This window comes from Microtus ochrogaster, linkage group LG9, assembly GCF_000317375.1.
Source record: "Microtus ochrogaster isolate Prairie Vole_2 linkage group LG9, MicOch1.0, whole genome shotgun sequence".
In the NCBI taxonomy this organism is placed as follows: domain Eukaryota; kingdom Metazoa; phylum Chordata; class Mammalia; order Rodentia; family Cricetidae; genus Microtus; species Microtus ochrogaster.
In genome coordinates this window covers 9,204,204-9,222,900 of record NC_022034.1, presented here as the reverse complement: position 1 = coordinate 9,222,900, position 18,697 = coordinate 9,204,204, and the positions used below count along the sequence as shown (strand labels likewise).

At 45.3% G+C, this 18,697-nt stretch overlaps 1 protein-coding gene across 1 annotated transcript in view; it reads right to left on the bottom strand.

Moving 5' to 3' along the window:
* Prkn (parkin RBR E3 ubiquitin protein ligase) overlaps positions 1 to 18,697 on the bottom strand; it is a 1,229,844-nt gene that overhangs the window by 169,101 nt on the left and 1,042,046 nt on the right. Inside the window, exon 9 of the mRNA XM_013352276.2 lies at positions 18,317 to 18,466. Within this exon, the coding sequence (XP_013207730.1) occupies positions 18,317 to 18,466 (150 nt within the window). The remainder of the gene's footprint in view (positions 1 to 18,316; positions 18,467 to 18,697) is intronic.

Sequence of the window (18,697 nt, the reverse complement as noted above, 5' to 3'; positions counted from 1 at the left end):
GTTAGCCGAGAAAAGGGCTGGAGCTAAAGAGCCAAGCAGTGTTTAAATGAATACAGTTTGTGTGTTGTTATTTCGGGCAAAGCTAGCCGTGATGGCTGCCGGGTGGCGGGAAGCAGCCCGCCGGCTCCTATTACTACAGTGTCTGTATGTGGAACTTGCTTCCTGCCCTGAGTCAAGTTGGCACAACTGAGGTTGTGGCTTCACAGAGGGCCACATGTCTCCATTAAGTAGAATGGTGAGCGGCTTAGAGAGCTTGAAACTCTACAGAGTTGTTGGACACTTTTCTATAACTTTGATGTGTTCAAAAGAGTAATTCAGGCACCAATACCTTAGCTAAACAGCAACTCGGAGGAGGAGATGGGGGATGTTCACGGGGCACACTATGCTAGAGTCTCTCGGAGGTCTTCCAGGAACAAAAATGTCTGTTAGATGCGTCTTGACAGTACTCGCTGAAACCAAGGATGTAATATGTCCCAGCAGAGAAGGGGGACACTCACTCTCCACTTCTCGTCAAGTCATCTCTTAAACAGCTAAAAATCCCTCTGCACGGAGTATCTGAAAGTCTTTGCCTGTGGAGATGTTTCCCTTTGAGATAGGATCTCACTGTGTAGCCCAGGTGGCTCTCAATTTCCCAATTTTCTTGTTTCAGCCTCCCAAAGTGCTAGGATTACATGCATGTACCATAAAGTCTAGCAGTTAGGGGACACATGAAACCCTTTTATATAACAGTGTCTTCCTGTTCCTTGTATATGCATATATTTGGTGTATGTGAGCGTGCATATACATATACATACACACACACACACACACACACACACACACACACACACACACACGTAGGCCAGAGGTTGACATTAACTGTCTTTTTCAATTGTCCTCTATTTTATTTTAATGGGGCAGGTCTTTCGCTGAGCCAGAGCCCATTGGTTCAGCTATTCTCCCTAGCCATCTGTCCAGGGACCATCCCTTCCCTGTCTCCACCTTCCAGGCTGCCACACCCACTAGGCTTCTCTGTGAGTGTTGGGGATCTGAACTCTGGTCTTCATGCTTGTACAGCAGGCATTTCATCCACAAAAATGTGTGGCCATGTTTAATATTGAGGAAGCAAAAAGGAATGCTTACTGTTTAAGAATTCTAAATGCAAAGCATTTATTTTTTGAAAAGCAAAAGCAGTAAATTGTATGGCATAAAGGAAACTGGCCAGCAAATACTGTATAGCACATTATCTATTACATAGACACAATGTGGCTGCAAATTCATTCAAGTTCTAAATTAACTATAAAATAAAAGAGTAATCTCAATTTCCCACATCCAGGGTATTTGTTTTAGAAAAAAAATCACAAAACTAAAATTCTTAAATAATTCCCTAAAAAACTAATATGAAGAAAAGGTATCAGTAGACACTTCTGGTTGGTAAGATTGTTAGAATTGTCAAATGTTGATTCAAGGCCACATTGGTGAGTCTCAGTGTCCTCCACGGTTTCACAATGTGCTTTTCTGAAGGCTCTGACCATGGCACTTTAGTCCTCTCTGGTCTCCATAGGTGATGGAGGTGGGTCTTGTATCTTATCTGTTGCTTTCATTGGTTAACTAATTAAGAAAACTGCTTGGCCCTGATAGGACAGAAAATTAGGTAGGCAGAGTAGACAGAACAGAATGCTGGGAGAAAGAAGCCGAGTCAGGAAGTCGCCATGATTCTCCCACCCAACACAGCCGCAGGTTAAGATCTTCCCTGGTAAGCCACCTCTTGGGCTACACAGATTATTAGAAATGGGTCAGATCAATATGTAAGATCTAGCCAATAAGAGGTTGGAACTAATAGGCCAGGCAGTGTTTAAAAGAATACAATTTCCGTGTAATTATTTCGGGGCATAAGCTAGCCAGGCGGCCGTGAGCTGGGGCGGCAGGAATGCAGCCCGCTGCTCCGCTCCCCTCAGCACATAGGATCCTGGAGGACCCTCTCTTTCCTCCCTTCTTAGCTAGTGATCACACTGTCTGGCCTGAGCTACCTCTCATCAGAATGCTCTGGCTGTGTTTTCTGTAGTCTCCTGGTTTGTACTACTAACGTGGTGGCAGAGTCTTCTGTATGAAATGTTACAATCCCCATTGCCGGACAAACTTTCTTCAACCATCAAGGCCCCAACAAAGTTCCTTTACCCACTAGAGTTACAGCCTTTTCCTTTGTGTCTATATAAAGACACGTGTGTTTGACACACTGGTAGATAATGAACATGCAAAAATGACCTTTGCTAATCCTATTGGGGACCTTACAGACGAAGGTGGGGTAGCAGTATGTGTATGAGCAAGGTGATGAACACACACGGGCATGTTCAAGGTGGTGTGGATGAGGCTGAGCAGGACCAGACTAGTCTGGATTCCTGCGCAACCTTGTTTGGCCTAATCACATGCTGCCATATGGATACGACATCTCATGCACATGTATCCTGTCTTCCCCCTTTTCTTGTCCCCAACCGCTGTGGTTACGTGGCCATGTTGTCCAGCTCAGTGCAACACACACAGGTGACAGGCAATTAATGCAAACAGAATGCATAAATCATTTCCCTTGTAAGAGGTACTGATTTATTTTAAATATAATAAATGATACACTGAAAATTTCCCTAGTCAACATTTCTTATTAGAATAGTGCAGTAGCTGAACAGCCCAGTTTCCACTGATTGCAGCAGGAGAAGGAAAGATGAACTCTTAGGACTTCCGTCAGAAATGCAAATCTATGTGCTACTATTTCAAGTGTGACACAAGATGGCATGCACTGGGAATGGGAACAATTAAGAACAGCAGATGGATGAAGATATCAGCCCCACTGAAGAATCTTCTAGAACTGTGGCTCTGCTCCCCATTTATGGCAGCACTGGCTGCTCCTCTATCTGTACAAATTCATAAGATTGCTGAAAAGACACTTAAGCATGAGGGGCAAACTCAGCTTAAGGGTAAGATGGGAGCTGGGGGCTAATGTTCCATGCCTGAGAATACAGAGAGCAAAACGCATATTTATGTGAGGAGAGATAACATATGCCAGTTAATCTCCAGTGGGATCTAATGACTTTGTTGACTTCTGGATATGACCTGATTTTAAAAACATAAGTGTTCCTCTTTGTTCCTAGCTGGAGGGTGGGCATGGCAACGACAGACTGGAAGTGTCATTGTCAGCCCAGCTCTAGACTCTTAGGAGCAAGAGGTAAACTTCAGTCTGCTTGAAGTCTGGTCTTTGGTTCAGGCCAGCAATGGTCTTTGGTATAGGCCTAGTCTCATACCACAGAAGCAGAACACAGGTCTACAATTCATTTAGCCAGAGAGGAACAAAGAGAAACTTTTTATGGCTGTTATAGCAACAATGGGCCAAAATTATTATTGGTCACAACCTAAAGATGGTTTTGTAGGTTATGAAAAGGTCCTTGCCTAATACCGGCTTCTTCATAGTTCTCCTTAGCAATTAAGTTCTTCATTTGCTACTAAGAGACAATAAAGGGACATTTGAGAGGTGGAGACAAACCTCAGGGTGTGTTGACCAACCTAATTTAATGAGCCCCAGACCCCAAAGACAATTTGTCTTAAAAACAAGGTGAACAGCCATTGAGGAATGATATTTGAGGATCCCACAAGCACATGGACCCACCCACCCACCCACCCACAGACACACATCTAATGAGGGCAGGGGGAATTTTTGTCTGGAGAATAGGAAGCTTCTGGCCATCTGACTTAAATGGAGAAGACACACACTCTCCTCCTCTGTAGGTGGCTTGAACACTGATTTACCCAGTCCTGTAACCAAGGACAGAAAGGTCTAGACCTCTTCAGACCCACTATAGCAAGGATCCTGGGGCTTAATGCATCCCTATTAGATACTCAGAGTTCTTTTCTCACACAGGAATGGGGTCAGCTGCCCAAAAGACAAACACTGGTCAAAAAAGGGGGTGGGTGGGGCAATGGCTATCTTAAGGGAAGGCAGAGTTTGCCTCCAGCTTGCTGGAGCCCACATCGGTTCTATTGCTGACCCAAGATAAGTAAATCCGGTTGGGCTGGGCACCACTCATGAGGTGTGTGTGTGTGGGAAACGACCAAGCCTGTGTGGACTGGGAAGGTAAGTGGACATTAGTAGAGACTTCCTGCTGCTGGGCTCCTTAACTTCCTGGGGTAAGTGTGTCTCTGCTGGTGTCTGGTTATGTATCTACCCATGGTGTTTAAAATGGTGCTCAGGAAATTAAAAGCCTCCTCAGTAAGTGGTTTATTTAAATCATGTTCATTATGGAAGTTTGATGCCTCCGGGAGACCTTACAAAAACAGCCTCCGGCTTCTTTAGACTAAACTGGAAGCACACACAGAGCCCGAAAACACCAATTCGGAGACCTTTAAAAAAAATCTGCTAACATTCAGTATGTGAAGAGATTTCCCTTCAGCCCATGATGGGAAGTGGATTCCCGGGTCAATAGACTCGGGATAACTAGCAGAGATCTTATCTCTTTACTGCTATCTTCCCACTCCAGCCGTTCTTATTGATTAAATACCTCCTGCTCTTCCCAGGGGCACAATGCCACCTATACAAAGGCCCAGCCGGCTCTCCTGAAAGGTCTTTCAGAAGCTTGCTTCCATGTAGCCTTATTCCTTTCCAAGTGGCAGTCATCTCCCGACTACAGTCTCTGCTAACACCTCCCTATTTACACGGAAAGCTGCTTGTGGGAATGCTCTAAAAACTGATAAATAAATAACCGGCGATTTCTCGCCTGAGAGGCATCCACCCCGAGTACTTTACATTCTTCAAGGATTCAACAAGTAGCATCTCATCTCATTTCTGTACGAGACTTTCCTGTTAATGCTTCCAAATGATGGGGCCGTGACAGCACGAAGGCCTGCTCACACGAAGAGGCATATTTCATGCTCTTAGAGGTGGGATGCAGAACTGCCAGCTTGTAATTGGTGAAGAATTCTTTAGGGAGGAGGACACAGCTCCGTTTGTAGCACACTTACCTAGCAAATCACACACTGTGGAACTGTTTCAACGGGGCAGGGCAATGCACACCTGAAATCCCAGCACATGGGAGACAGAAGCAGGGGGATCAGAAGGTGGAGCTCATCATCCCCTACACGGCAAGTTCAAGACTAACCTGGCCTACAGAAGACTATGTCTAAAACAAAGCCACACCTGAAGTTCTTTAGGGACTGTGAGTCTGTCAGCGGAGCAGATCGTCTGTGTATAATGCTTAGGAATGGTTAAGGCAGGCTGTCTGAGGACAGGCCTGTTATTTTAGCACTAATACCTGAAAAGAACAGGAGAAGAAGAATTTGGCTGATATCAAATTCCTGGGCTTTCTTTGAGTGCTAGACAAGAAGCAATATGGCTTTGCAAAGAAGAGCTTGTGTCAGGGGGCAATTCTATCTTCTTCCTAAAGTGTGTGGAGGGCCCTGGACCAGCTTCCATTTCTAGAGAGGAAGGAGGAAATTGCTCTCTTTGTGGACGTGCAAGCCCACTTGACGAATGACTTCCTGGAGGACATCGGGAGCTGTGCTTCTCTGAGAGACAGCTCCTTCCCTCGTGATTCTTCTAGGCTAGTTCACGAGCAGGAGGAGGGGCACAGAGCACATTCGTTTTTGTCTGTGTTTCAACTCACCAGCTTGTAGTCTTCCTTGACTCTTACATTTTCTCCTTACAAAACAAATCCATAAAGCAGGCATAAAAGTAACGAGCCACATTCTGCTTCTTAGTCTGGTCAGGATATAAGCTACCACACAGATGAACAGATCAGAGGCTGGTATGGTAGGCTCACGTGTCCGGGGCAGAGATGCCTCCTATCAAAAGATCTTCACTCCAGGCAGAGGGGTAGCAACCTTTGAGAAACAAATGGCAGGGTCCTTGGCTCCAGAAAAAGGCAGAGCAGAGTGGAAGGTAAGCAGCCACATTGCTGCCATGGTTCCTAGAGCACATCATGGCATCCTAGAGGTCATCAGTGAAAAATGGCAAGGGACAAAGCCTGTTCACTTTCTGGAGTCTGTGCTTTCTGTTGAGATGGCCGCCTGTGTGAGAAAGGCGCTCTCCTTGGTGCTGACTACTCGTCCAGTCCTGGGACCACATGGTGGTGGTGTGGGCACTAGACGTGGGGTCGACTAAGGTTGCTAGGTGCTGACTTGGGGTCCTCATTTGGTCCGAAAAGGGAGAGTGCACTGCTTTGCTGTGCCGGTGCATTGGTGCACCGGGTTCTGGGCACCACAGGAGCCAGTTTCCAGCTTGTGGAAACAGAGTTAGGTACACAAGACCCAGTGATAACACTGTGAGGCTGGAGGTTCGTCAGAGACAGGAGGAATACTTACTGCCTGTATTTTTAACACAGAACATTATTAAGTTCTTTCAGTATGTATTTCAGATATTTAATTAAGGAAGATCGTAGCTCATACTCTCAGACAGTAGTCTTCTATGTTACAAAAGAGTAAAATATTCTAATTATATGCTTGGAGACTTGTGCTGGAGAGGACCTTAAACCACAAATAAAGACCTCCTCTCTCACCCAAACAGCCACTTTTAGTGGTTAATAATAAACCAGACAATATTTTATAATTTTGTGAGCGCTGATTTATTTGTTTACTTTTTTCACTTAATTCTGTGTCTACACTACAGGTAAGACTTGATGGATCCCCAGGACAGCAATGTAAACTAGGTCAGCCCGTTTGGGGTCCCTGCAGTGCATGCAGAGGCAGGAGATTTAACATGTTAAATCACGTTTATTATTTGTGGAAAGACATTTTAGGAGGATTGATATTATACTTGGGAGTTGGAGTGGTTCCGAGTTTCTGGCTACTGACAAGCGACCAAAAGTTAGAGAGTCAAAGAGTAAGGGCTATCCCCAGGTAAAGAAAAAAGGTTAAAGGTTAAAAGAAAAGGTTAAAGAGTGACAAAAAATGCCACCTGGTCCGATGTATGCACCTATTGTAGACACTATTTGGTCATATAAAGAGTCTGACACATGGTACAACACGGAAGATCCTTAGAAATGCTGGTGCTAAAGGAGCAGCAGGATGCGGTATATGATTACACTAACATGAAATACCCAGAGCAGGTGCATTCATAGAGACAGGAAGGAGTGTGGAAGTGAGCAGGGGCTGCAGCGGGGGAGGAGCGAGGTCAGATGAGAAGGCATTGGAGTGGAGAGTCACTGTGTGTGGGCAACACTGTGGATGCTTCCAGTGCTATTGGTGCGAGCATTTACATGACTCGATAGAAATTTTGTCATATCTATTTACCACAATAAAAACAAAGAACAAGAGAGTAAAGCATCCTGCTCTGATGACCACGCCCTGTAATTCTGGTGTACAAGACTCCAAGTAGATCTGAGAAATAGGGAGTGAGATGTATGAGCCAGGATGAGCATCAGGGCCAGGAGGTCATTTCCCGGAGCTACGCTAGGGGAAAACAAGGGAGCTGATGCAGAGGCAGGAATGATGGAGGATGTAGCAAGACAGACAGGTAGTGGTGTCCAGATCCCTCGGAGGTTGGTGTCTGGGGGAGAGCCTAATGAGAAGCAGAGCAGGAGAAACAACAGAGAGAGCATTTTGTGTATGTGGGGCTCCCACCAGCAGAAGACAGAGGACTTAGGATAAGGGACTAGAATCATAGCACAATGAGATGGAATGTGGCTGCTTGTGACCCTAAAAACCACCCAGGATCCCTGGGTTGGACAGATGAGAGAGCCCAGCACTCAGAATGCTGGGATAGGAGGAAGACTCAGACGCACATTTTGCAAGAAGATTTTGGATTATTTCCGGCTGGCTGGGCTCAAGCTATAGCAGTGTGGCCTTCTTGTTGTGTAGAAGTGGTTTGTTCAAACATGAAAATAAAACCAAATATCTAAATAGTACAGTTCCTTTGTGATGGTCACAATAACTGATACAGTGTTTTATGAGATAAAACATCCTCTATAAGAAACTATTCTGGTCCCCAGTACTCATCCTATGAAAAGTTAGAAGATGCTGTTCTTTTAATAGACTCTGTGACAAGTTACTTCACCACGCACAGTCATAAAACACATCTTATCTTCCCTAATTGATCCTAAACCCATAAAGTATGTCAATAGCAGCTTTAGAATTAAAAGGATTTTTACTATAAAATTAAACTCTCGGAAATGCAACTGAGTCCCAAGCCAGCACCAACAACAAGTTTTCACTACTAGTGTAACTCTGTCATCCGTTAAGCCGGGTTCTCTCTGCACCAGCAGACAGGCACTGTCACAGAGAACCACTGTCGGAGCCTGCTCCAGCAAAATCAGCTGGGGGTACCTGGGTAGGGGCGCGTGGATTAAGGGAATGTCAGCTGGGGGACTGCCAGCTTACTCTGCACATTTCCCCGAGTTCATTTCAGAGCTTGCTTACACAGAAAACAGCAGAAAGCACAGCCCAGATGGTCAATCAGTATTTAATCACAAGACCACTCCTGTCCTTGAGTGAACAGTTTCAATTTCTATCTCCGTGTTCCTGAGGTTTGGCATCAGCAGCATTCTTTCTACTAGCTAGTGTGTTCTTTTCTCATGGGCAAAATGCTCTTTCCTGTGGGCTTAATCAGAACTACCTCACAGCCATCAAGGATGCTGGAACAAGCGGAGCAGGCAAGTTTGAGCTTCAATGACTTTTTTTTTTTTTAAAGCCAGAATTGATCCAGATGGAAACTGAGCCACATGTGGGCTACCACAAACCATACTGGTCCAAGTGCATAGAATAAGTGACTATAGAGTAGCCAGCCCCAAATGGACCATCTATAACATTATCCCTACATCCAAATGTGAGGAACACGATGGACCGAGGGATGGAAAATGTAAGGAGCAGAGGACCACAAGTGGCTTCTGGGTATGATTGGGATGGTGCTTTAGTCAATTGCACAAACCCACACAGGTCAGTAGCCTAGCATGGATGCAGGGGAAGGCTCACACGTCCCCATCTCTAGCAGAGGAGTAATAGGCTGTCAATGACATCTAAGGGAGGGCCAGCTTCCTTCAGTGACAAGTCCCCCAAATAGACTGAGCATGCCCAAGTGGTCACCTCTACATCCATATAATCAACACTAGTGAGATTAATAGGCACACACACACACACACACACACACACACACACACACACATGCACGCTGCATGCATGCAACAATAAAATCATAGGAGAACATGAATTAGAGATGGGGATGTGAGGGAGGCAAGGGGAAAGTTGGAGGTGGGAGGACGTGGCAGATAGAATTAAAATGCATTGTACGCATATGAAATTCTGAAGAAAAAGTACCAAAAATACATGTGAGACAAACATAGCATATGATTTGAGAATCATTTATCAGTTCTCCACTACAAGGAAAACACCCCGGCCCACCGACTTTGAAGCTGAGATCTCAGAAGCTCGTTAGAGGTAGCCGTATGCTACTTAGCACTCTGCATTAAAAACATGAAGGGAATAATTTGAATCTCAAGTTGTTTCGTGAAACACCTGTCTTGGAAAAGGCAGCACAAAGAAGGTGGTTCCTGGGCTATGGAGCTGAGAAGATACACTCGCAGCATTCCACTGCTGCAAAAGCCGCATGCTTGCACATCAAAAACTGCTAATCCTACACAAAGTGACATGACCGTCTTTGCTCCAATTTGGCTCATGCCTGATAGCTGTGGGACCATATGTCTGTCTGCGCACTATAGTTATGTGGCCATACGTCTATCTGTGCGCTATAGCTATGTGGCCATACGTCTATCTGTGTGCTATAATTATGTGACCATACATTTAACTGTGTGCTATAGCTATGTGACCATACGTCTATCTGTGTGCTAGTTATGTGACCATATGTCTATCTGTGTGCTATAGTTACGTGACCATTCGTCTATCTGTGTGCTCTCACTCCATTTCCAGTCAAGAAAGAGAAGCAAAATGGAGTAGTTTGGTTCTGGGACATGTAAGGTAGAAAGAGATGCCATGGTTGGAACAGGTGTCAGAAGGTGGAACAGGTTGGCCTTGAACTCTCTACATAACTCAAGATGACCTGCACTTCTGATCCGGATATCCCCACCTCCCAAACCCAGGGATTACAGACATGTGTCACCACCTCCACCTCTAGGGTGCTTCTGTTCAGGGTTTCACGCATGCTAGGCAAGCACTCTGCCAACCCTGGCTACAACCCCTCGCTAAGACGAACTTTTGAATGATGGCAACATCATAGTTTTCCAGAGACATTAGCAGCAATGTGGGCTGGTGAACAGTGAGTGTGTCCCCTCCACCGAACATGCTCAGATGCTGAGGATACTCTGGTCTGGAACTTACCAGACAGTCTCTCTCTGACCTAAGCTAATGACCACCTATTCCTCTCTCCCCGTTTAAATATTAAACACAGAGACTCCTTTGCCAAAACCGTATTTGTTCTCTGTGTTGCAATCCTAGCAGGCTCCAAAGAAAAGCAAATTTTCTTTGGTTGCCACCTGGCTGAGCTTACTGCTAGTTGGTACTTGCGCTCCAACCCTTTTCCTCATTTCCTCACATCAGCCCCAAGAACCCATGCTATGAGATCAATCCTTGGTTTGCAAAATGCAATCCTGCCCTCATCTCTCTATGCAGTTCAAGTTAGCCTGGAACGCTGATAAAATTGCCTCTGTCTCCTGAGTGCTGGGATTCCAGGCACACATCAGGCCTGGCCTGTTTGACCTTCTTGTACTCCAGATTTCTTGTGTTAAGCACAGGTGCAGAGGTCAAAGTGTTTGGAGTCGAGACACGGGAGACTTAGGGATGGCCAAGGCTACCTTCTGGGACAGCTGTCCTCACCTTTCTCCAGACCAGCTCTGCCCGAAAGAAAGAATTTTCTTCAGTGCATCTGTATTGTTGGATACGGTTGCTATCTGTACCATGTGACCACTGAGCACTCAGAATGGGGCTACTGTAGGGACTGGACTGCTGACTGTGTTCAGCTGTGACGTAAATAGCGGATGCACATGTCAACCAGCACAGTCCTAGACAGAAGTCTGAGCACTGCAGAGCCTAGCAGGTCTGAGCACGGCAAACACGCTCTGCAGGCCTTGCATCCCCCCCATTCCCTCTGCTTTGCCCTGCTAGGTTACCTTCCTAAAGCTAGTCACCAACGTCTCTTCCCTTATTTGGTCACTTCCTCCTCTTGAGGCTCACCACCAAGGTCCAGCTATCCAAGTATTGAAATCAAGCAATCAAAAGCCCCCTTTTGGCTACCCTAATTAACATGCCTAATCAAAATTAATCAACTCATTCGAGCATGAGGCTTCCCTTTTTCCCACATCTGTCCTCTCTGTGCAGAGGCAGGTTTTTGTCCCTCGGGGACAAATAATCCCTTCTCCTCCTCTTCTTGTTTTTCTCCTCCCCTTTTCCTTGTCCCCTACCTCTTGTCATTGTCTCCTGTCCCCTGCCCTTTGTCCCTCTGGAGCCAATAAATCTCCCTTGTGCTGAGAACCCGGTCTTGGGATATCTTGTGCCTATTTTGTTTTTTTCAAGCACCATCAAAATAAACCCACAAATTCAATGGTCAGTGGAGCCTATGCTGGAGTGCTGTGAGCTCCCACAGAGCTAGCTGGACCAGGGTCTTCAGTCAGTTTGTGACCACACCGACATCCTAACATATAACCAGAGACCTGGATCTTAACATTTTGAAAAGATAAAATTATTTCATACTTGAGTTAGCTCTTGGTTGTGCTGAAAATATGCATGGTAAAGAAAAGTCTAACAGAAGAAAGGGTTTTTCTTTTGGCTGGTTGTGTTGTTGCTCTCCATCCATAGGCTTAAGGACCACATCACTTCTGGGCACTGAGTGGTGAGAAGCAGCTTAGCTCAGGGCAGCAGGGAGGGGCAGGGAACAAGAGGAAAGAGGGCTGGCCTAGGAATAAACTAATCCCTTCCAAAATGATGCCTCAGGGGACTTCCTGCCTGCAACCAGTCTCTACATCTCAGGCCCCATTCAGGTAGGGACTTGTGTATTGAAGTGGTTTGAGCCCTTCCACCCAATCACAAAACCCTAGCTGGGGACCGAGTCTTTAGCTCAGCAGCTTCTTAGAAGACTCACATCCAAACAGAACAATACCTCCCTCTATTTAAACAAAAACAGATTAGAGACAAGTAGAATGGCCAGATCTGTGCTGGATTATAAGCATACTCTTCAAACCGCAGAGGGCTGTCTTTCGAGGAACGTTTGTCAATTGACAAACACTTTGCAGAGGAACGGTATTTGGGAACCAGCTTGTACATTTGTGAAAGGTTTCTTTAATTAAAACAAACACTCTCTGAAGCATTCTATCTTCGCACGCCAAGCTGTCTTGCAGGCACAAAGTCTAGCAAGACTTACTTCCAATCTGCAAATGAGCCAATCTTAGAGTTGAAATTAGATTTTTGGACACATGTCAAATAAACAAGGAATGCATATTTTTTGACATTTCTTAGCATTGATTTTCTTTCAAAAATGCTTTTTGATGAGAACTGTTTTATAGATTAAAAATTAACATACCAACATGGAACGGGTCTGCTTGTGGCGTGTGTGTAGGTTCAGGCGGTTATGACAAGGGAGGTATAGTAGAGCCTGAGGTTTCATGCTGTGGCCTATGTTTAGTCATCCCAAGGGAACCTCATCTTGTCTGGTGTCTCCTTGAATGCATCATGGTGCAAGTCACATGCATTCGGGAGTCTAGATTTTAATTCCAGTTCTTTAAGAAAGAACAAATCCAGTATAGCTGACAAAATATTTCATTGCAATGCATGTATTTTCATTAAATTAAAGAAAGATTTCCTTAAAGAGCAACAAAGCAAACCAGTCATGGGTGCACACACCTGTGGTCCCAGTGAGGCCTTGCTTGGTTACAAACCGAGTTTAAGGCCAGCCTGGGCTATATAAGAGCCCGTCTCCCAATTCAAGCTGCTCCGAAATGAAAACAAACAGAAGGAAGAGCAAAGAGAACAGTTCCCCTTGTCCTCACATTAGTAAACACCGGCCGTCTGCTTGCTTTTTATGTCTAAATGCAACATATTGATAAAGGGCTCTCTATCTCATTGGCTAATTTATGTTTTAATCCAAACATAATTTAAATCTTTGCATCTTCTCTGACTCCTTTCCTTTATAAATGAAATGAGGATCCTTCTCTCATCTCCCTAAAATCCCCAATAGCACAGTGCGACTGGTATTGAGTAGCTCGAAGTCACCATTTTCAACACAGATACAACATCAGTGAACTCTATGTTTTTATGAAGCGAGGTTTGGTGCGGCTTTTATAACTCGAGCTTACACATTGCTAAGACCCCATCTGATGGAAGCAGTGCAAGAAGGTGCTCCTGGTTAGGAGTGTCCAGGAGGGGCCTGTGTGGGTGAGGGTCCAAGGCACACACTCCACTGCTCCCCTGTAGCCCAGATCTTTGCCATGTAGGCACATTTGTTAAAGGAAGTGGGGGGAGTGCCTAAAGAAAGTCCGTCTTCTTTCCTTAGTGGAATGTGACTTTAGAGGTTTCTTGTTTTTGTTTGATTTCTTTTTAGTTGTTATTAAATCTTGTCCCCGGATTTCTAATTTAAAACAGAAGATTGTTCAAGTATTATTTTTTTAAAAAATATCTTTCAGCTATAGTCCAGTCCAAGATAACTCCAAATGAGACAAAGGCATTTGGTTTACTGGTTCTCGCCAGGCTTCACGCTCATAGCTAAGCTTCCTCCATTCTAGGTCAGTGGCTACCATGTATTTCATATTTTGTCACTATTTCCTAGCATTAAACATGTCAACACTTCACATTGGAGTCATAAAAGTTAGTAAGGTCATTCAGATACAGTGTAAAAAGGCCCCAGGAAAGAACAATACGTCACAGGAATTCCTCAGGATATCAATTAATGCTTTTATGAGCCATAGTCAAGATACAACCAAAAACTTAGATGTGAGTAAAGTCATGTATTTGATCTCCAGATATACACTGTGTTGAGTTCTGGCAAAGTCAAACACTTCTGTGTTTAGTGAAAACTAAAATCTCAGTGCTCCCAAGAGTAAGAGATGTCACATGTCAGTGTGCACGAGCTCCGGTGGGCTGGGAAGGTAGCCTCTGATAGGGGATTTCTGCAGTACTTCCCATTCCTGATTGACTTGCCATTGATCTCTACACACGGCATTATATCCTAGGAGTGCTGCTAAAACACCGTGTCATGAAAGCACACGAATACACTTACCCACTGTCTGAAGAGATCTCCGGGCGGCTAAGTATGCAATTCTAACTCTGGGGTAGACGAGTGGAAAACAATTGCAGTTTATTCCTATTGCTTCTGCATTATTGGGCCACTGACTCCATTTACTCCACGCATCTAGAACGTCAGACACCTGATCTTACTGTGGAGGAGAATGTAGGCCCAGGACAGGAATACAGGCAAATAGACAGCACAGCTTTTTGACTTGAATCCCAGGAAGTGGCGCCTTCTCTGAAATCATTCTTTACTAGGAATGGATCTGCCATGACCATCACTGACCTGCCAGGCTACTGCCAGATGGACCTGGGCCATGACATCTTGCAAGTTATATGATAGCATTGTGAAACCCGAGACTTGAATCGGGGGGTGGAGCCAGCTACTAATAGACAGGAATTAGCACAGAGAGTACTGAGAAGCCAGGAAGGTGGATAGACACACAGGGAAGAGTAAGGAAGGACTTGGAGTTTAGAGGTCCTTTTGGTATTGGATGGGTGGAAAGATGTTCTCTTGCTGGGTCTCTGGCCTAAAAGGAAAGTCAGCTGATTGCTTCTCAACCTCTCTGAGTTAGGTGGTTTTCACCCCAACATCCGACTTCCAAGTCTTGTTGGTAAATAGAATGGTAGAGGCTTAGTTAAAAACTAAATTTGGCAGCACAGGCAGAGCCAGCACTGGTGGAACTGGACATACCACCAGGTGGCTGCTGGAGTAGTGGGGCACTCACTGTGGGCTTCAGGGCTGCAGGGCTGCAGGGTTTGGCGGTAGTTAAAATAGCAGTAGATTAAGATGCAGCCATTAAACTGATGAAAACAGCGATCACAGGCACAGAAAACCTTTCTGCACTGTGTTAGGTAAAGCCCACTGCTATTTGGCATCTGGTGAGCTCAGTGACAGAAGGCAGAAAGGGTTGGGGGATCTCATTTTCCAATGAACACGGATATGTGTTTGAGTACCAGAGTCCTACATACTAATCTTACCACCTGTGTTGGAGAAACCGAAGTCAATCAGAAATCCCAAGTCCAGTTTCTTCAGATGAAACTGTAGTAGTCAGTCATAGGCACACTGGTCCAGGCACATCCTGGCGGTCAAATGACTAGCCCACTAACACCATCGCTAGCCTGGAGCTCAATGCACAGGTGGTGTGGCTGTGAAAATGGGGCTGTGGCATATTGTGATGCATCCCTACTCAATCTGCAACTTCCATGCCTCGAACATGTCAACAAATAACATCACTCCCAAGAGTTAGTCAGGAAAGGAAACCTTTTCAAGGCTAAAATATTGGGTCTAGGATGTAGATCTCTGTTATAGATAGGGCTTGACTCAGGGTAGATTCTACACCATGTGGAAGACTGGACCAAATGAATGTTCTGTATCCATGAATACCAAGTTGGTTAGGTAAGTGTTCAATGAACATTGATGAAGCCTTTGGTGACTTCCTCTTTGTTGTTGTTCTATTGGTGTGAAGAGACAGCTTTACCAAACCAATTCTTAAAAGAAAGCATGTAAATTGGGGGCTTGCTTAGAGTTTCAGAGGCTACCTCAGCTTGGTTGTTGCCCCTCTGTGAAAGCTGGAGATCAGAAGCAAAGGGGAAAGATGACGCCAATCTGTGTCTGCCAGGAAGCTAGAGCTATGGGAACCAATGGAAGCTGGAGAGAATGGAAAGACTCCAGCGGTCAGGCAGTGGGGAGAGGAGAGGGGAGGGGAGGGAGAGGGAGGAGGGAGAGGTCAGAAGCGGCCTTTTAAACTCATTTTCCCTTTGTTCTCTTTTCAACTTCAAATCACAAGTGACAGTAGTTTAAAAGACACACATGAGTTCTTTGACAGTTTCTTTCCCGAGGGTAGGATGGATCTTTTGAGGGCAGAATGGATCTTTTGAGGGTAGGATGGATCTTTTGAGGGTAGGATGGATCTTTTGAGGGCAGGATGGATCTTTTGAGGGCAGGATGGATCTTTTGAGGGCAGGATGGATCTCATGGGGAGACTCAAGTGGAAGCAACGGTAAATGACTTAGAGGAGTAGATCCCACAGGTGCTGAGAGTCTCTCTTTGCTCTCTTATTTGGGTCACACGCTCAGAGAAAAGCTAGCTGCCATCTTGGAGACAAACAGCCAAGAGCAGGGCCCTGTGGTGAGAGGCCATGGCTTTTGGCAACAGCCAAGGAGGAACTGAGATCTTGTGCCTCTAGACATGTGAACGGAGGAGCCATCCTACAGACAGATCTCCCTGCTCTGGTCAGGCTCTCGCATGCATCTTTCCATCTGGACTGCAACCTCATGAAACACCCTGAAGGAGAAGCCAAACCTTTCATTGGTGACTCCTAACCCCGAAGAGTTCTGGGACATAATAAAAGTCATAAGAAATGATGGAAATTGTCACTGATAGTTACATAACACTAGCTAATGAATACAATCCAACAATTCTACTCTTGTGAACAGCAAAACAGAACAAGTAACATTAAAACAAAACTCATAGCATCCAGAATTTTAAAGTTCAAATATAGCCGCTTTCTTGGAGGGAAAGATGTTCTGTCCCCAAACTCACATAACCCAAAGGTGTTGGAATCATTCAAACCATCTCCAAAGTAATTTCCTGGGCCAGTGATATAGTTCAGTAGGGAAAGGCACTTGCCACCAAGCCTCAGCCCCGGCTGCACAGAACCCACAGTTGAAGGAGAAAACTGACTCCCATAATTTGTCCTCATACATGTATCCACCATGTATAAAACTTAATAAAAATTTTAGAAAGTAATTCCTCAAGTTTGGGAGTTTAAACACATAGGCTACTCATGACATCACACCGTATAAAAGAAAAAGAGAAAACCCAACACAAATATCCAAATACAACATGAATGTCTCCAAAATAGAAAATGACTAAAATCCTTCAACATTCTCAAAGGAAAGTAAAAGACAATGTAAAAACCCAGCCAAAGAAATTGCCACCTCCTCATGAAAAATATTAAAACCCAGCTTTATAGACAGAACAACATTAGAACAACGGTGGGCATACAAAGTTAGCCATCAGTTTAAAATGATTGCAACTCACTTGGAAAGAAAATATTTGACAAGATTCTGAGCCCTAACTGTGGCTGCCAGCTTAGGCCATTCTCAATCAGTGTAGACCCAGAGTGGTGACAGAGGCTAAGGCTGGCGCGTGTGACTTGATTTATATGCTTTGATTCGCATGATGACAGCACACTGACTTGCGGTAGCTATGATTATTAACCCAGGGGAACCTTCTGCATGTTTGTTTTCCTCTTGGGCACCATGGCCTCCTATCTCAATGTCTGCTTCCTGAGTTGCACAGCCCTGGTTTGTGAGCCGCAGCAGGGAACCCACCGTGAGCGTCACTTAGAGCAACAGATGCTGCCAACACGTGAACAAACGACTTAACAGAAAGTCAGGCCTGGGTTCTGGGACCCTGCTAACCACACCCTCTTCAGAAAGCTCTTCCTGACTCTGCAATTCTACAAGAATGTTTCCCACCAAAATTCAACAGCATCTTATAAGACAGCACACATTTTTTTCTTATCTAGTCTGCTGGAGAGTTAATATCAGCATTAGTATCCATTTGTTGCTTGCACCTGCAATGTAGTGAGCGTTTGGGCACTGGAATGGCTTCCCTAACTCATGACAGATGCAGGCAAGTGTGGGATCTGCTCAGCTTGTCTGCTTTGGCTTCTCAGAATGTTTCCGGTTCCTCATTCTGCTTCCCTTACGGCACCCTCAGTGTTGTTTATTTCATTTCCAAGTGTTTGACACCACAGTTGCACTTGGAATTTTTCTGTACGATCTTCATCTAATTTCTGGAAATGCTGAGACAAATGGGGTCTCTAAACAGCCTGGATGGGAAACTCCCCTCTTCCTTCTTTACTTTCGCTTTATGCAACTGGGGAGACTCCCCCCCCCCGCTACATCAGCTGGACATGACAAGAGAAGTGTAAACGCCTGGCATGGGGGGTTCAGCACGTCTTAGAATACACACCCCAATTCCTACACAGGAATGAAAAAATTCTTTGTTTTTCTGTACATCAGTTCAAATATATCTGAGCCCCAAAGGAAAATGCAGACGATCTCAGCACATCCACAAAGCAAAGGAGCACACTCCCAGGCACCCCTGGGTGTGGTCAGTACTCACCCCGCAGCCCAGGCCGTTGCCCCCTTCGCAGGTGACTTTCCTCTGGCCCTGTTCAGGCAGCAGCCCAGCTCCGCAGCCAGGACGGGGGCACAGCACGCCCCCCATCTGCAGTACACACTCCTCCGCGCCATACTGCTGGTACCTGTTGTACTGGGAGAAGTGGAAGGCAAGGTGAGCTGCGCATGTGACCCAGAGCAGCCTAAAGTGAGTTGTTTCTGCCTAAGCGCCCAAATGAGGAACTCTGAGACTGCGTTCTCAACCGGGTTCAGTAGAGGACTCGGGCATTTGGGAGTGTACAGTGGGAATGTAGGGTCAGAGTGTATGGTGGGGGTGTATGTGGGAGTGTATGGTGGGGGTGTATGTGGGAGTGTACAGTGGGAA